Below are 20354 nucleotides of genomic sequence, written 5' to 3'. Positions count from 1 at the left end.
GCCAGTACAGTCATTATTCAAACTCTTCTTAACCAGGCCCGCTCATTTGCTGTACTCTCTTCATCAGCTCTGCACTGAGATGTATCTCTAAACAGATAAGTTACTCTAGGAGAAGCCATCCTCATGGATTTGTAATGGACTTCACACCTTTAGACACATCAAGACAAAAAGCAAGCTACTATGCCAGTGCAGTGGAAATTACTACACACCTGTGAGATAACCACACTTTTTTGATGGAGGCACTCTTGTATTACAAACAAGTCTCCAGAGAAAATTTTTCTAAAGACTTAAAATTATGACTTATCAGGAGATTTTAATAAGTGACAGAACTTTAACCCACAATGATCCCTCTCCTGCAAAATACCATGGTTATGCCCCAAAGGATGTGAATTCTGCTGTTCCAGAGACAGAAGAAAGAAATAAAACTCATCAGAATTTAATTGATACACACAATTCCTAAGCCTCACTGTTGCAAACAACTGATTTGCTATGGCTGACATAATAAGACATCAACATTGAGAGGATAAATAAAGTGGATATAAAAATCCCCCTAAGTAATTTGGTCTTCACAAACGCCAATTCTGCTTTATTTTTACCTCATGCAATTCCTGAGAACAAGTTTTTAAATAATCCGCGTGGCATTTCAATAACAGTATTTAAACAGTAAAAGATTATATAACATAGTGGTTAAACCAGATTTGTGTGGAAGCAAAAAATGTTTTATTTACATGGGTGAACACTGAGATGAAGATTTAAATCCTCTAACTGACAAAATATTTAAAAATCACTTTAATAAAATTACTTTATTTTGGAACCAGGTACCAGACTATTAGTTCCTTACTCTTGGTGTTCATTTCTGTGCATGCACACAAACATCAGGTTTCTCTTAAACTGTAACCTTTTGTTAATTCATGCACCTCCAGCTTTCGCCTTGTCTGAATTTTATGAATGTTGCACATACATTGGTATTTAGTTCTAAGTGGTATTATCTGTAACAGTCTGGGAGTGCCTGTTTAAGTTAATTTCTAATTCATAAATAGTCATGACAAGAAAGAAAGCTTGTTAGGCTGACTACCTTGAAGTCCAGCTACATTATGGCATTTAAAGTACATGGAATATATTTAAGTTATATTCCATATAATGACATATCTTTAAAAAAAAAGGGTGAATCTTCCAAATCTCTAACACCTTCAGAAACTTTGCAATATTTTCTACTTTTCCAACATCTTACACTCTTGAAATTGGTAGACTTCATGAGTACTTGAGCTTTCACTTGAAGTATTAATCAAGTTCCAACTAGAGGCTCAGAAACAAGTAACCAACTTGTTAAATATTTTATTTATTTGCATTTTGAATAAATGGATGTTATTATATATATACTTGAAGATCTACTTGGCATTGTCCAATAAGTTACCATCTGTTTGTTTCATTGCTAAATCATTCATTTGAATGTAACCTGATGAAGAGGCTCTCCAAATCAAGCCACTGTCTTTTTAACAAAGCAGATAAGGAATGTTCACAATACTCATTCCACCAATCCTGTCAGAAGGGTGCTAGCCTTCAAAAGAAGGTTTAAACAAAAAAAAAGGAGCTTGCAAGTGGAACAGCTAATTTAAAAATACATTGACTTTTCCTCAAAATATTCAAATCTATGAAACTAAATTATAATGCTATAATTTTTCATGTACAGTGCTCGACAGTCTATTAATGTCACCTAGATCCTTCTCAATGGGTGTTTGGCTCAAACCCAAGCCATTCTAGAGGCACTGTGAGTCCTTCCTCAATGCCAACATTCATGTAAATGAATGTGAGCTATCTAAAATATAAGAGACATTCTTCACTTACTTGAAAAAGTTTTTAGAGCAAACAAATCATAGCTATGGACTCTGGTCCTCTGAGGTTGTCTTACTGTGTGAAAAAACTGGAAACATTAATATTAAATGTCAAATTATATTAACCATTTAAATGGCAATTGTGATTTAGTGGTCCAAAAAGCAACTATATTATGTATTTTTTACAGGCACAACACTCACCCAGTGTTCTTGAAAGACTAACAAAAACTTTCAAATGAAAAGTAGTTCCCGCTGTGAGTAAACAGATGCTGGAATGACACATCACTTATAGATAATTGCACTAAAAAATTATTCAGAAAAAATCCAGAATTCTATAGTTTGGATGAATTAAAGTAGGTGTTTTTTTTCTACAAGAGTTTTAAAGCTAAACTTTATATCGAACCAAATCTGCTTTAAGTTAAATTATTTGCTAGATTTTTTTAATAAACATGCTGACAGAATAATTAATTTTTAAAGCCTAAGTGTGTACCACCAAAAAAGGGAAGACATCTTTTTTCATCTCTGAGACCTTTCAGTACTTGATATTCTGCTATCCATTTAATTCACTGTGAATTACGCAACAGAAGAAAGCTACACATAAGTATAAGTAAATTATTTATTTTGAAAGGAGAAATGTATATGGTCTAGTAAGTTTATGATGACAAAAGAAGATCTGCATCTTATCTCACCAAAAGTTCATCCTCAGGAGACTTGAAATGTTTGCCAGCATGCTCTAAATCATACAGACACCAGTGAATGTGGATCTTAATTGTACAGATTAGCTGACCAGAAGTTTCCACTACCATTAATGAGATAAACTGAAGAATATCAGAATATGTTTTCTGTCCTAGCAAACTGAAGATTTCACAAATCACATGTCTGGAAAGATTTCAAGGAGAAGAAACATTTGCGAAACCAAACTAATCCCTCTCAAGAGAAATGCATTTAATATAAAGCTTTATTAGAAACTATCTGAATGACAATATTAGCTTAAAAAATTGACATTATTGTCACAAAACAACTGCAAAATTTTCTACTGGGCAATGATTTGGGGACAAAAGAAGGGTGGTGAGCTAAAAAGTCAGTGAGGAATTGGTTGATACAACTGTGAAAGCAGACTGATTTTGGAGAAAAAACACTCAACTAAAACAGGAATGAAGTCTTGCAACTAATGTGCTATGGTAACAACTGGATACGTATCCTATCTGCAGGTCCACATGGACAGTTCTGCCATCCTCAGAAGGACTATGTATGGACTTCCTATCCTCGAAAACTGAGTACCTTTAACAGGCACTGACAGCTCAATACCAAGCCTTTATGTACAAAAAGCTGAGTCACATGAATAGCTTGATCACAGTTTTTTATCACTGAGAATCCCCAGCTATTCCAATCTCAGATTGATTAAATGGTGCTTTTTGTGTTCACTGGTTTGTCTGATGATTGAAAGAGAAATTTCATCCACAATTTCTGTGTGAAAGCTACAACTTGTAAAGAATTTACTGCATTTCTTCCTTAATAATCATTCCACAGTCACATAATACATCTGTTTATAAAGAAACACTTTCTTTCTTACAGGCAAATCTTGCTAGCTTTCAATTACTGGGTCAACTTACGTCTTTAACAATTTAAAGACTTTTCAAATGTTGGATATTTTATCTCTGTTTCAATTTTTTTTTCCTATTGCCAAGTCTCTTAATATCCTATTCAATAAACTGAAGTGTATTCAGCTTCCTGAATATTCTTGAATTAGCTGAAGTATCAGCATAAATATATGACATTTTTCCTTTTCCATGTCTTCTACCATTCTTTTTAGACTGCTGTCATTGTAACCAGACACAAAACTCAACAGGTATTGCTGAAATATAACATTAACATAATTTCCTTCACCAATGCCATTAGTAGAAGTTCATTCTCTGTATAAGCATGCATTTTTACAGGATGTGTATCTGCTTTTCCACAGCCTCATACTAAGAGCTTATACGTAACTAACCCTACACGACTTTATTCTCTTTGTATGATTTCCCATGCTATTGTATTCTAACACTAACCAGCTCACTAAGCAATCTGAGAGTCACTGGCTAATACTTAGTGTTCAAGTTTTACTAGAAGTATTCACACTTTCTCTGGTAAAATCTGCTTTATTTAAAATAATTTATAGAAATACAGAAGTTTTGAGACAACAGTTCAGTCTTATGAAATTGCATTAGAAACATGTTGTTTTGATTACTTCAGATTATCAGTTTTAAGATCTCATCCTATTAAGCTAGCCCAGTTGATAGATGACAAATGTCTCACATGTATTTACAAGATTAATCCTTTAAAAGGCAGAAACAAAACTTATTGGAATTAACAGAAAAAATTTCAAAATATTTTGGAATGTAATTTTCTGCTTATAAATTACTGATGGATACTATACAAAAATTTGTAAAGGGTTTTATTAAATAAACAAGAGAAACTTCTTTCACAAAAACCCATACATAATTTCCATGGTATTCCATCTCACTTGCGAAATGGGATTTATTGGCCTTAAAGAGAATTTTATGAACTGGAAACTTTTCCAGGCTTCATCATCTTCCAGTGAAACCATGCACCTTAGAAACACTATGAGCTGAGAAATGTAACGACAGGCTGTTCCAATTTCTTCCATGAAAAATGAAAACCACCCAACATACATCTCTAAACAAGCAACTTAGCAGTGGGATTTTAACTAAAACATATATTTATATAACATGAGGACCCTGATAAGAGAAACAATTTAAAATTTCATTACTCAAACAATGAAATTACCTGCAATTCTAAACGTCAAAAATCACAAAGAAAATATTTTCACAGAGTTTTGATCTATAGGATATTAAGTATCATTAGTCATTACTGTGTAGCTTTAATACAGAATCAGATTTGAACATTAATCATTGCAATTTAATTTTATTTTCTTAGATATAATGTATATTTTATCTTTGTATGGAAATGTGCCAAAATAAATCCTTGTCTACTCTACTTCACTTATTATCAAACAAAAATAGTTTAGTTTAGTTTACCAAGCTAAGGTACTTCCCATTAGTACTAGAATAATGAAAGAATTCAGGTCATTTGAATAAGATGCATATCTCATGAGAAAACAGTCCTTTAAACTGAGTTAGTTATAGGTTAAAATTACCAGTGAATACGTGAGAAGAAAGGATTCCATCTTCATAAAAGATGTAATACATTTCTTACGGGAGAAGACAGAAGAAGAAATTGCCAGTGAAAGACACTTGAGGAACAAAGTCAACACAATGGAAGTATTTGCCCAATAACCTGTGTATGACTCTAAACCATGGGAAATTTCCTATCAATTCCACAAACGGCAAATTTCCGTCTTCTTCCCTATCTGATGTTAAATTGAGTGGGTAGAAATACTAAAACTTCCCGTTTCCCATGTTTTCCATTCTGCCAGAAGTTACCCTCACAGCTCAACTAACAGAAAGTTAGCACAAAGTATTCTCTTTTCCCAGTCAAGGTGAGCCAGGCCCAGAGAATACGTAAGAGAAAAGCTTTTCCAGTCTGACTGAAAGGGGTTAGGAAACAAGTTTCAGGGAAGCTTATCCATATGACCCAAGTAGAGCACAATTCAGGTGAGAAGTGAACTACTGTGTGATCTGGGATAAAAGAAGCAAATATACACACCAAAATTTCTGCCTTCCCATCCTAAGCTAAGAACGTTGCAATTGCCTAGCAAAAGCCTTTGAAAAGACTGTCCCTTCTTGTTTTACTCCCTGCGGAGTTCTAAAATGAGCAAAACTTTTCAGGAAGTACCAAGCTACGGTGCATACTTAAATTCTGTGCTTGCCCAATAAATCAACCAATTTTTTAAATGTGTACTTTCACATGACGCACAAAAATACTTTCAAGTTTCTCGCTGTAGTAAAAAACTTTACCTTGGTAAAACTAAAAATAAATCAGTTGACAGAACTGTATTCCTCTATGTTCTAAATTAATTCTGAAAATTTCACTAAACTGTAATATTGTACTAGGAATAAAAGCATTTCATAAAAATCTTGAAGAAACATTTTCAAACTTAATGATTTCCCTGTCAATATGGAATATGGCACAATAAGTGAATGTATATGTGTATACACACCTACAAACATATATGCTTGAAACAACTTTACAAGAGTTACTTTTTCTAAGATAGAAGTCCAAGTTATACTATTGCTCTGGCAAATTCAATTGTTTCACCATAATGTTATTTGCATTCCCTACCCTATAAAGTACTATGATGCAACTAGATACGATGCAGGATGATCTTTCTGGTGAGTAGGTACTTCGGATCCCAAAGCAGGTCCTACTCTCTATAACAAGCAGGTTGTTTTAAGAAATAAATCTAGAAAGTGGAAGCAAAGCCTAAGATGGCAATTAAAGATTTTTAAATGAGCCCCCCAAATTAAGGTAAAATACCAGTAATTATTTTCAAGTATGCTTTTTCCAACTACCCTTCAAATCTGTGAAGACAGATGCTGTGTTGAAGCTTAGGTTTTAACAAAAGTTTATCAGGTCCTACTCTCTATAACAAGCAGGTTGTTTTAAGAAATAAATCTAGAAAGTGGAAGCAAAGCCTAAGATGGCAATTAAAAATTTTTAAATGACCCCCCAAATGAAGGTAAAATACCAGTAATTACTTTCAAGTATGCTTTTTCCAACTATCGTTCAAATCTGTGAAGACAGATGCCGTGTTGAAGCTTAGGTTTTAACAGAAGTTTACAAAAATGTCCTGGTAGTAGCCCTGGCATTGCTATCTTACTGTTCTCAGCAGTTTTCAAAGCTGCAGATGGATCAGTGTTAACTGTATTTATTACATATAAAATGTTTCAAACACCGAAGTATTAGGACTACTAGTATTTATTCAAAGCTGGCTTCAATGTTGTACTTTGGTGCTTTTAAACAAAACAAGGACAGTCTATGTAACAAGCTTTATCACTGTATTTCTTCAAGTACATTATTCAGAAAAAATCTATAAATTCTTCAATTCAGCAAGACAATATAACTACACTTACATGAAACCACACAAGTCCAAATACAGCTCTCAACTATGCCTTCATATGCACGGTATTCCTGATATGTAAAAGCATTAAACAAAAGTAAAATTATAGCTTAAGTTCTCGAGTTGTCAACAATGCTGCTCCATGCCTTAGCAAAGTTCAACAAACTCCAGGGTTGTATTCACTTTTAGTGTAATCAGCTTAGGCTGAGCTGCTGTCAACCCGGAGTAAGCAGAGAGTATGTAACCTGAAGCTTAGAGTCTATAAATCTAAGGAGAAATGCCATATAGTCCTATCTTCACAGCCAGTGGAGCTGTCCTTCACAGTGCACAGCCAAGCAGGCAGGAGATACCAGAACTTGTGCCCTCCTGGGAACATACTAAGTATGTGGTCTATAACAGGTGACTTGGCTTTTAAGCTCATGGGGCACAGACTTCAGTTAAAGAAAAACAGAATCATCTGGGCTGAAGTTCAAGACAAGCTGAACAACATCGTGGGAATAACTGATTGTTCCATGGGCAGTGAAACTAACTGCTGGCCATTTTCAGCAGTGCTATTCCAGACCTGCTCAAATGTCTTTTCTGTCAAATTACCAAGTTCAATGCAGCTCTGAGCCTAATAAAAAGCTAGAAAACAGTTGTCATGACAGACAAGTCATACACTGATAGCTCCTACCTAAAGAGACTGAAACAAGGCAGCTAATACGAGAGATTGAGACAGCAGGCATTCTAGTTGCAAACCTAGTTAAGAGGATGGAAATAGTTAACATATGAAGACTGAAAGATAAGCTGAGATAAAAGTAGTCATGAAACAGCAGTGTTCACTAATATATAGCCAATTTCAAAAGTCCCTACTAGTGTCTAAGTCTCACAGACATCCTAAAGGAGAGAAAAATCATCTGAACAGCAGCGGCTGCAAACAGCAGATACATGCTATGCAAACTACTCATCCTTCATTAACTGTATTTTGCCGCTTGAAATTACAAAAAAAGACACAGATAATAATTACTAAGCAACAATATATGGTTAAAACAAAAGTTAAAAACCATATTCTACAGAGCAGAGTAACTTCATATTTGAAACATACATTTGACAAAAAGACTAAGGATTCAATTGTGCCTTAAATGTAAAATTCTATTTTTGAAGATTTGAAGCTACTTCACTGAAATAATTAGAGACAGATCTGCACTGAAGTTGTCCCTAAATCTTATCACAGAGATCAGTTGTGATGGCAGTAAATACTCTCTAGGATACCTTTTAGAAAGTAGGAACACTAACTTAATTTACTAGAGGATGAGAGAGGAAAAGACTTGTGAGAGGAATGCTCTACAGTAAAACAGCTGTTAATCAACCATAACCCAAGCTGCAATGACAGATCATAAAGTTCATGACTGCTACATTTCAAGTTTGGCTGTGATTCTGCTTCTAAAAGGAAAAAAAATATATGAGAGTAGAGACACAGAACACCTGTTGCTGGAACATTTAACATCTCTGACCTCTCTTGCTTATTCTTACAGCACTACCTATCACATTTGTGATAAGAAAACATCCAAATAACAAAAACAACGTTATCCATTTCCTCTTCCTTCTTTGTTATTACAAAGACATCAACTGATATTTTGGAATAATATAAACAAAGAGTTAGTTATGTCTTAAAACACAGGGTATTTTTAAAGGTCACTCTGCTCAGGTGTATTTCCAGAGAATAAAAAACTTTTTAAAGACTTCCTAAATTCCAAAACTTTTTTCCACTTTTAGGCAATGCATTAATGTTGGAATTTTAGTTGCTATCACTCTTAATGCTGCTCTGTACACTTATCCAACATACTGCTGCTAAAATGAAAGATCCTTGCCTTAATAATTCTATCTTCCAAATAAGCCCAATAATGGGGCAAAGGATCTATAAGAAAGAAAAAGAGCGCTGATCACACACTGTATCTGAACCTTATCTAGAATGGCAAGGAGTACAGGCAATGGAAAGGGACTGATCATTCAGAAATAGTTGTGGCATATTTAAAGTTCTAGGCAACATAAAGCCATACATTATAAGATAGCTTGTGCAAGAAAATGGATTAAGTTAATATCAATACTGATGAAAGCTTTATGTATATACTTTTAAAACAGTGAAAGGTTAATATAAATTAAATCATTAGTCTCAAGTACATTAAAATTGAAATTATATGTAATGCAAACTTGAAAATTACTGCAGTTCCATGGAGAAGATAATTGCTTTTCTATGTTTGTCTTTTCTTTTAATTTAGTTTTAATCACATGAAATATTGGGACGTTGAAGCACTGAGAATACCAGAATTCCCATACATGAGAATCTATGCACAACATTTATTCTAGCTTTAAAAATACACTAAAATAAACACCTACTTTAGCTAAATCTCTAGGCTAGTATTATTCATTCATATACTTAATCTTAAGTATATTAACTTACTTTAACTTATAGTTAGTTAATCACCAGATTACTGACAAAACTGACAACTTTCTTACTTCCTTCTCAATTAAAAGCAAATAAATGCTTAACAACCTGTAAAAGCCCCCCAAAAATATTATTCACCTGTAATCCCCGAGAATGAAAAAATTTGTTTAAAATTAAGACCAAAAAAAAACCCCAAACCTGGCCACAACATGAAAAAAAAAAGAAAGAGTATAGTATTACATGTTTCCACAAGCCATCATCTGGAATATTTTCAAGGAAAATAAAATGAAGTGAGCTACTGAGATTTGTATGTATCTACTAACAACCGCATAAGTGGGCAGAACCTTATACAAGTGAAGAGGAATTTTCAGACTCATTCCACAACTGCTGTGTCTAGGCTGTGGCTCATTTCAGTGTGCAAGCTGACCAGCTTCTGTTTCTCTCATAGAGGAGCCTGATGGAACTGTGTCATTTTCTTGTATAGTTTTTCCTGTGTTCAACATTGTGTCCTTGAACAGTGATTCAAAACTCACTGAGACTCCCTGCTGGTAACCCGTATACTTGCAGTCTGAAGCAAAAAATTTACAAATAGCCTAGTAACTGCACATTAGAATACACTATTATCAAAACCTACTTCTAGGATTTTTTAAAATTTATAGCATATTTGAATGCCATACATAAGTCACCCATCACCTCTCAAAACATTTCATTTACAATAGCAATTATAAGAGCCTACATTTCAATTACTTTTTAGTTCAGACTCCTACTACACTCTTAGTCACATGAAATCAAAAGAGACTGTAACATATAAAGACTATCCTTAAGTGAGTATTTGAGCTATTGCAGGTTAACATAAAAAGAAAGATGGATTTAAAATATTTGAAAAGCATTTACTTACAACATATTTAAAATGTGTTCCTTTCATTTGACACAAGGACACTTGCAAATTTTGCTTTTTAACTTCTTTATGCATTATGAAAACTCCTGTTTCAACATGCCACCCAGAAAATGCCATTTTCTTTCCTTAGTTTATTTTTAAACTGTATGCAGGTGGAAACCATTCAACTAAAGAGACAGACAGTGTAAATGCTACAGGAATCAGATAAAATACAGTCTACAACTTGCAGATACTCATTCATTTGGTTTATGAATGATTGTTTTCTCTAGAGGAGGTATAAATGCTATCTAAGAATTAAGATTTAACAGTACATTAATATCCCTCATGTGCTCTCCTGTGTCCTCCTTCAGCCTCAAACCCTGCCATTCAGTGTGCCCTAAGAAGCATGCTTCAACCATTATTTTCAGCACCTTCCAAATTCTTGGAGTGTTACTGAAAACCCTTAAATCTTTTCTTGCAAGCGTCTTCAAAAAAGCTGATGGTTCTGGCAACCAGGTTCGGAGTACACAGAACCTCTCCACACAGAAATACCCGTAATGTGAGTAGAGAAGTCTCTGTTTAAGAGACAACTATCGCTGTACTCTACTGTTCTTTGTGATGTCCAACAGAGACCAAAACCAGCAAAAAGAGATGTTCAGCTTTCCTTCATAGCTGTTAAGAGCATCCCTGGTATCATCTTCCCACACCCATACAGGATGACCCTCTAAAGGATCCCTTTTTGGTGCTTAGTGTCAGGTGCACACACCTCCACACATGCCAGTTCTAGCATTCTCGTTCTCCTGAAGGCATTCCGCCTTAAACACTCTCCCCGGGAAGTCTCTCCGCGGGAGAGTGCCCCTTCCCCCTTCGGCACTGCCGGCGGCACTGGCCGCAGCCAGCCGGGAACCCAGTCCCTGTCGCTGCAGCAGTCCCTCTTCTCAATGTGAGGACTAAATCACAACTTGTAGATACACACATAACATCAACATTCCCTCTTAAAAGTTTCAGAGCAGTCACTGTACTCAAGGTAATTTATTCTTACATCATATTTTATTGTCTAGTAAAAAACTAATAGGAATCTATGGCAGAATTTCTACAGCTTGGCTTCACTGTATACAAGATCAGCAGTACACTCTCAGGACAAAAGAAAGAATAGATGTTTGCACCTTTTCCTCTGATATGCAATATTCTAAAGCTTTAAATTTCTCCTCTTATGGGTATAGATGGTCTTGTTAAATTATGTGAGAGTGTAATATGTCAAGGTCTATGAACTTCAAAGCACATTAATGTATAATGTCAAAACTGGGTACAGGCAGGACTCCTGCCTTGTAAAAAGATTGTTACTTCTTTTTTTTTTTTCCCTTTCTTTTTAAATTTTTTTTTGTTTAAAACTATAAACATTCATACCAAAAATCTCTATGTACTAGAGCCATGTAAAGCAAGACTGAGCTTTGTCTCACCATCTTGCTTGAGAGAAGACCTTAACAAACACTAAATTTATTCACATGAACACCACCCAACTCCAGATATAAAACCATTGCAAAGTATTGTAGCTTGATAATCCACACACTACATTTTTAACAGTAATGCAGTGTGACATTACATCTTAATTATTTACTGTCACTGAATAACACAAAGATATAAGAAACATCTGACTATATCTGATCATAGGTTCATTTAGCCCTGTATTCAGAGGCTGGTCATTACAGTTAACTCCCTTCATTTCCCTTTACTATTCACAACTGTCATATAGAATTGCATTTCCTATCTGTTTATAAGTGCTTGTAAACATGTATTCTCATCCCTTTTTAAACTTGCGTCCATGTCCTCCTGTGACAACACATTACGAAATAAATCTGAGCAGCACCCAAAACTTTTTTCTTTTATTAGTTCTAAACTTAACTATATCTACTTCCAAGAAAGTTTAGGTTTAGAAGATGTTTTCAAAAACAAGTGCTCCACATTCAGCTCACCTACCATCTTGGACATTTCACAAACTTTGATCACATACTCTCCTACTTAGACCTCTCTTCCTTAGAATAAAGATTGCCAGTCTTTTGGTCTGACTTGAGAAGCCCACAGTCTTCCAAATTTATGTTTTCTTATAATTACATTGTTTTCTTTGCATGCAACATAAACCAAGCTCCATGCTGGTTTTCAACAGTTTCAACAGTTTCATATTTCAGCCAGCATTTAACTAAGTGCAAATCTATTGACCTGAACAAAAAAGCCAGCTTTACAAATTGATGAAATACTGTTCTTTAACACCTAAAAGTCAACTATAAATACTGGAATAAACGTACAAAAATTAGACTGACAGACAGATACAGTTGTAACATTTAATGACATCCATAACTCATTCTATGCAAAACGTCGAATAAACAGTATTAAATGAAAAAAATCTGGTTTCTAGAATGCTTAGTACAAATTGCATTTACTTAAAATTCAGAAAACCTGTTTACTTTAAACATAAACCAATAAAAGTTTCAATTATATCTTGCCAACACAGACCATTCCTTTCCTTAAACTCTCTGCCTTGACACATAAGTACTCTAATGTTACTCTTCTACACAAAATACTCTCTGAGAATACCATATAAAAGCAATGTTACAGAGGTTATTTTTCCTCATTCAAAAATTACCACCAAAAAGAAGTCAGAAACTCACATGATACTGGTTAAAATAGCTGGTATAATTCCAGCAACTGCTGTCAATTAGAATCATTAAAGTTGGAAAGATGCTGAAGATAACTGAGATCAACCATTAACCTAAAACTGCCAGATCCCCCACAAATACCTAATCACTTCCAGGAACAGCAATTCCACCCCTTCCCCTGGGCAGCCTGCTCCAATGCCTGACCACCTTTCAGAGAAGAATTTTTTCTTAAGTTCCAATCTAAACCTACCTTGGTGCAACTTGAGGCCCATTTCCTCTTTCCCAGTCTCTTCCTACCTGGGAGAAGAAATAGACTGGCACCTGGCCACACCCTCCTTTCAGGGAGTTTTAGAGAGTGTTAAGGTCCCCCACCCCTGCCTCTTCTCCAGACTTAACCCCAGTTCTCTCAGCTGCTCCTCATCGGACTTGTGCTCCAAATTTACTAATGGAACCTATATTTTCAAAGGTGTGCTACTCACTAACTCAACTCACCTTCACACAACATAGTTAATGGAAATAACATTAAGGCTTTAATTTATCTCTTTGAATTAATTATGTTTTTGAAGCTGACTAGATATCACCATGATCAGATGACCATCCCTACTCAGGTCTTTGGGCTTGTCCACTTTGGACAAAGGTGTGACCTCGCTGCTCTCTGCAGCTTTGTGAGAGGGGAAGGGCACAGGGCGGTGCTGAGCTCTTGTCCCTGGCATCCAGGGGCAGGATGCATGGCAATGCTCAGAGCTGTGTCAGGGAAAGTTCAGACAGGACACTAGGAGGCATTTCTTTACTGATAATGTAAACCTGGTTGGTTCCAGACCAGCACAGGCTTCCTGGAGATATGGTTGATTGGCGAATTTCCTTAAAAACAGGCTTTAACTTCTGGACAGCCCTGAATTGGTCAGACAATTGGATGATCATTGTAGGTCCCTTCCAACTGGAACTATTATTTTCAATTCTTATTCACAGCTCTAATCTTAAAATGAATTACTGATTAAACCTTGGAGAGATTTTAGTTCTGTTACTATTAAATTTCACAGACACAATACTGTGTTCGAGCCCTGTGGGGCAAATTAAGCAATACAAATTGTTTTCACAGGACATATCCAAATCCTTGAAAGACCTGTCACTAGCATGAAGCACAATGCAATCAGTTTAAAATACTTTTCTTGTAATTTCAGCCACATAGTGTCTGTCAAAATGCAATTACACAGCCATTTATAGTAGTGTTTATCTGGATTTCTCTTACTTGTCCAGACCATTTTAATTCACAGCAATTCAAGTATCAGGAATGTACTGAGTGCATTTTTTGGCATATTAGTTAGGGGACTTGATTAGACGGGAGAAAATTAGACAATCTTCATCATTTATAATATCTTAATTTGTTTTTCATGATCTACAAACTACTCAACCTAATAAAGAAATCTACTAAAGTCTAACTGCATTCAAAATATCAACAAACTGTACTGATTCTAGCATTTAATAATAATTCCTATTATGGAACTAGTACCTCTGTGCCTAAAATCTGGAACAATATACAGTTTGCTCAAGTGTATTTTAAAAACTTAATTTCTCCATAAAATACAGTGTAGTGTTCAGGCTTTTCTCCTTCTGACACGGTCTTATCAGAAAGTGTGAATTTTCCCCTTAAAATAATATTTTCATGTACCCACATGTTAAACCAGTAAGTCAGTCCCCTTTAGAGGAGAAAGACAACAAACCATATTGTTTAAAAGAAACTGATCATTGAAGTCTTCTTTTACACTGGACCTCTCTACAGATACATTAGTGGGGAAAATCAATCCCTACTGTCACTCTAGACTAAAGGAGATTGCATATTTGAAACATCAGTAAAAAATAATTCATGAACCTGCTACTGACAGCTGCAGTAACTTAATTAATGCAGATGCCACATGACATTTTGCCATTTGATTCTAACCACAAAGATCAAGACTGAAGCCACAAAATAATTTATAACAGTCTCTTTGACGCTTGTCAAACAACATCCATCAATATTCAGTTACACCTAAAGTGAAACTTGTAACTTCAAATTTAAATCCTCAATCTTCCTACTGAATTCAATTACAATGAGTTTCTCCATAGGAATTTTTCTACTCCAGAGGAATACCAGGTAAAATTTAAAATTTTGTCCAAGAATTTTTGTAAAAACAATTAACCTACAACTTTCATAAAATATTATTTTAAAAATTTTTAAGTTACAAAACTAAAATAATACAAACAAAATACATTCATTATCTAGAGGCAAAACAAATATAGTATTTGCTTCCAGATCCCACTATATTAAGTAGTTACCAAAGATTAATAAGAATGATATTGAAAGTAAATTAAGGCACAGTAAAACGCAATAGCTAAACAAGCCTGCCAAAAAACAGTGTCAAAGATAGACCTCAATACTTACCCATCATTAGAACACGTCAAAAATTCTTCCTTTATCTTTGGATGCCAACAGCCTGAATTGAGCATTGCTGTGTGACCCTAAAGAAATAAACACAGAGATCTTAAAGGAACTTGTAAGCTGTCTTACACGGTTTTTACAACTTTTACTCCAAATCCTTCAAGTGGAATCACATGAAAGCTGAGGCACAAATTTGAACCCTTCTGACTGATACCAGGATGATTTAATAGACTGTATGTATGTACTTGATCCATTTCATCCTTGTTTTCATCTCTGAATTAGAAAACCCCTTACATTCTTCTACTTTTTTTTTCTTTCAGAAAAGAGCATAGAATCACACTTATCTTTCTCTTGGGAGACTTGTAATGCAGAGAAAGGATGAAACAACAGGCATCACTACAGTGTCACACAAACTTTTTCAAGCAACAGAAGAATAACAGAATTAATAGTAACAATACTGACACAATACACCAGTGTCAATCTGCATTAGCCAAAGATACTACGGAGAAAGCTGAGGAAGTAGAATTTTAGAATGAAGAGGGATTTAATCTCAGATGAGTTTTTCATAAAATACTGAAGTTGCAAATTGACTAGTCAATTGTTTTTCTTTAAGACAAAAAACCAGAAGTTGAGTGTTTCATACAAAGTAAACGATTGCCATTATGATGACTATGAATATAACTATATTACTGGACGATATATTGTCCAGTTGGCTTTGTTTCTTTGAAGTACAGACACATGCTCATTGCCTACATTCAAAGAGAAATTTGGAAACTTCTCCTGTAATGCTGCAATGACTTCAATTTGTTTTAAGCACAAATAAGGAGAGAAATGCTGAAAAGTTAATGAGGCAATATAACAAGTATTTCAGCATTTTGACTGTTGGATTACTGTATACTGGAATTCTAGACATTTACAAGAGAATGAAAATCTAAATTATTTTTAAGCAAACTAGAACTAAAGCAGATGTTATTCGATGGTTTTATATATGTATCACCAGCCAAAAGAAACAGTCATCTGACAAGAACAGCTTTAGGCAAAACAACATTAAGCCCAGTTATTTGGCAATATACTTTACAAGAAATAAGTAAATCAATTTTATCATCAGTCTGAGCTTTAGATTTTATCATTGCTTTTTAGGCTTAAACTATTTAAAAAACTGACCTGAATTTAAATACTCTAGGTAAAGGGAAGCATTGTATCAAAGTTTGTGACAATACAAGGGCAAGGTGGTTGAAACGCAACCAACTGTGGTTGAAGTACTTCAGAAAACTGAATGAACTCTTCTTCATTTGCATTTTGAACTACCATTAAAAATATACACTTTTTTTTGCTTATTAGTCTTACACTCACAGCATGCAAGTAAACAACCTCCAGCCCCTGACCTTACCTTTGTGTTTGTCATATCCACAATGTACTGGTCTCCCTTTATGCATTCCATTACTGGGAAGCCATCTCTGTCAAGAACTTTTGCCTGAGAATTACCAGAGACAACAAGAATGACATCTCCTGTGCTGCTGTACTGTAAAGACTTGATTTGGTGACTGCAAAAAAAGAAGAAAGAAAAAAAAAAGGAGAAATAAAACATTTCAGTTAACGTTCCTGTAAACTTACACTAAAACAAAAGTGTCAATGGTGAGAAACCATATTGCAAAATCAGACCTATATACACTCCTATATCAAAGAGACAGGAGGCAGAAAATCTTTTACTAATGGAATAGTTTTTTATTCCACTATGTGCGTGCATATGTGTGTGTGATGTTTCTTTTAACCACATACAGTTTATCAAACACGTAAAACGTCATTTCTGGCAAACATATTTCTTTAAGAATGCTATTATAGCTCCAATGGAAAAATAGTCTGCGTCAGATTTAACTACCTAGAGATGAAAATTCTTTTTCATCTTCTAAAAAGTAAAATGTGGAATTACAGTAATCTGTAAATTACTATAAAAGGATGTTGTAGTCATACATAAAACTTCATTGTACCTCACATACCAAGATATTAGTCATAGGTTAGCACTCTTGCATCTTTTTTTTATGGTCAGGGCTTTAATTTCAGCAAACTTTATCTTAAAGTTAAATAATACCATGAGCCCTGGAAACATGACAAGAGATAACCATCTGTCCAGTTTACTATGTCTTAGGTGACCATTCATTTATTTTAACAGTGTTCTCACATACACGTGCCATTGATGGAGAAAACCTGCAGCAGAAACCATGGAATAATAATACTGAGATGACAAAGATGAACTGAAAGTGCGAAGCTGACTGATGAATGAAAAGCCCAATTCCAGCTTCTGCATATTCTCTCAGCATCTTGCATTATGAACAAATTTCATGGCTCTTGTTCTATGTGAAGCAGATATCCCTTTGATTCCCTATACTTCATTATAAGGATAACAAAGAATGCAAAACAGTCTATCCATTTCACACCTGCCAGAATTTATATCTCAGCTCACTAACAGAATGTGCAAAATAATGTTACTTTATAGTAATACTTCTTCTCTGCTTCTAGATTAATCTCAAGTACAGGACCGGAACACATTTGCCAGTTAGATTTGGATTCTCGTGGCATCCAAAGTATTCTCGAAGAAATATCTTCTCATTGCTTAAGAACACTACTATGTGCATTCAAATCCTAGCACCTTTCAGGAAACTAGTGAAGTTAACACTGAGATGACCAAAAAAACCAACTACGCAACTTGTAACTTAATATTTTAGCATTTCAGTTCTTATACAGTAGTGATCTCATGTAATTTTCTCAGCAGTAGCTATTATCTATTAAATCGGTTCTCAAACCATGAGTTACTACATAAAATACTTAAAATATTGTAATACTTTAAAAGTTCTTCATTGATCATAGTAATGTAAACTAAGCTTAAGTTTCTTATTCAAAAATATGTCTGGCAAAACTGACTACATTACAAGTCAAAAGCTAAAAATTGTTTCAAGCACCCTATTATGTAATACCAACTGGCAGCCAAACTGGACTGAGTATTATAAGCTGAGTTTTAATAGAAAGGAGACATTCAAATCTGGGAATTTCCAAAACAGATCACAGTCAATACCTGAATAAACATTCTGATCCTCAAGAGAAAAAATGAATACTTTCTCAGAAAAGAAGATGGCCAGCTACATCAAGCTCAGAGGAAACACTGAAAGAAATTACAGGAAACCCACAAGAGAAGTAATATCTAAAGTCTAGAATATTCTCTGCAGACAACTGATAAACCTAGACTAAAGAATACATCAGATTCCATTTTTAGAGAACAAACACCTTAGGAAGTAAAATTTTTTTCTCAGTTGTACTTGCGAGCTCTCTTGTCCAATTGTATGATCATACAAAATATTCCTGAGTTCCACCTGAGTACTGTATACAGAATGAAGTACTCATTAAGTTACATTTCTCATACTCCAATGCTGAAATTGGCAAAAGAAAACAGCCAACATCTCCAAAGCACACGTTCATATTTTGCACTTATCACTGTTGAAATGTAAGAATAAAAAATAAAACTAGACTAAAACATATTTTCACTTGATGCATGTCTCATGCATGAAAAGGATCAGACCACTAGGTAATAACAAACAGGTCAGAGGAAAATCTGATTTCTGAAAGAATCCGCAATACATAAAGGCCCACTGAGTCTTCTGAAAAAAAACCCTGTTTTCTGAGACCAAAATACTAAAAGCCAAACTACAGGCATTAATACTATTAACAACACACTGTTAATAATTCAAACAACGTCATCTGTATCAGCACGTCTGAACAAAGTTTTCTTTTGTCTTAGAATTTCTCCCAGTAAGGAAAAGCAACTGATTTTACAGCAACTAGCACAATGGAACACAACCAGTAATTTATCAAATGAGTCATGTGAAAATATTAGCTTTAGAGAACAGACTTCCATAACCTTTACCTAAAGAAAAAAAAAAAGCTAAACCCATACCGTCTTGACTGTGCAACGTAACTTCTAAAATCATGTCTAAAAATTGCTTCTATAAGCAGAGTATTTGCAAAGTGACAGAAGTTACCACTTTTCTGATATTTACTGGAACATGACCAAAAGTGACGCTCTACAAAGGCAGTTCTTTAAGAAAATATTTTTGGTTCTTATTAATGCTATAGCAAAAGTCTTGGGAAACTTATAAAACAGTCCCTTTTAACAGCATTAATCTGAAAAAATTTGGTTTAAAAATTGCCAAATGTGCACAGCACTTTATACCAGGACCTGTAGAATCATGACACAAATATTTTCTACACACATAACAGCTTTGCCTTACACTTCCTTTTGGTTTAACACCAAGGTATGGCTTGAAAGTACTAGCTTTTTGTCAGGCTGGGGGTTTTTTTAACTTTACATCACAAGTCCAAGGAGAAATTAAGAGAGTAACCTGATATTATGCTACAAAATGGAGCCTTGACAAAACAGAATTGATCTCAGGCTCCTTCCTTTTTAAAATGAAATTAAATTTATGGCTCCAGATCTGGATTTCTGCTAACACCTAATGTTTCCATACCACAACTCCTCAGAATTCTTTGAAATTCAAGTCTGTGAATGCTAATAGCCCTTCAATAATAAACTTCATAGTGAAAAAGTAATATAAGAACATATATACACCTGGACACAAGTTATATAATATTCCACATAGTGTTCACCAGCTTGTCTCAATGTCAGCATGAAAGAACTTGAAGCTGCATCTTCTTACCAGACAGATATAGTTCCAGTTTTATGTTTAGAAAAAGATACAGAAGCTATATTTGAATAATAATTTTTGAGCCCCCAAAATTAGTTCATGAGACTTGCATCATATTTGCAATTTCCAAACTTCACACCAGTCATGTCTATTTTAAATATTACTTCATGTTTATGTTTTAAGCACTTTATTTATACATCAATGTACTCAAACTGCAAGAATTTCACAAAGAGCATTTATATAAAAATACTTATGAGATCCTTGCAACACACTAAATTAAGAGTGTCAAGAATAACAAGCATTTTAAGTTTATATTTTATGTATTTATAGTCTTTTGCTATAAGGAGCTTTCCTATTTATCTGTAAGCTATCCCTTAAATAGAGCATTAACATATGTTCTACATGTGGTTTTTATACAATATTTATATTTTACACC

General features: G+C 34.5%; 1 protein-coding gene across 3 annotated transcripts in view; it reads right to left on the bottom strand.

The window, feature by feature from the left end:
• WDR70 (WD repeat domain 70) overlaps positions 1 to 20354 on the bottom strand; it is a 126512-nt gene that overhangs the window by 64105 nt on the left and 42053 nt on the right. For all 3 annotated transcript variants that reach the window (XM_039709748.1, XM_039709750.1, XM_039709749.1), the window contains exons 8-9: positions 16615 to 16768; positions 15228 to 15304 (exon numbers count right to left, since the gene is read on the bottom strand). In XM_039709748.1, the coding sequence (XP_039565682.1) occupies positions 15228 to 15304; positions 16615 to 16768 (231 nt within the window). The remainder of the gene's footprint in view (positions 1 to 15227; positions 15305 to 16614; positions 16769 to 20354) is intronic.

Source organism: Passer montanus, unplaced genomic scaffold (assembly GCF_014805655.1).
Source record: "Passer montanus isolate IOZ18808 unplaced genomic scaffold, ASM1480565v1 scaffold22, whole genome shotgun sequence".
NCBI lineage: Eukaryota > Metazoa > Chordata > Aves > Passeriformes > Passeridae > Passer > Passer montanus.
Note: the sequence above shows the minus strand (reverse complement) of the source record. Positions and strands in the feature narration are given on the sequence as shown.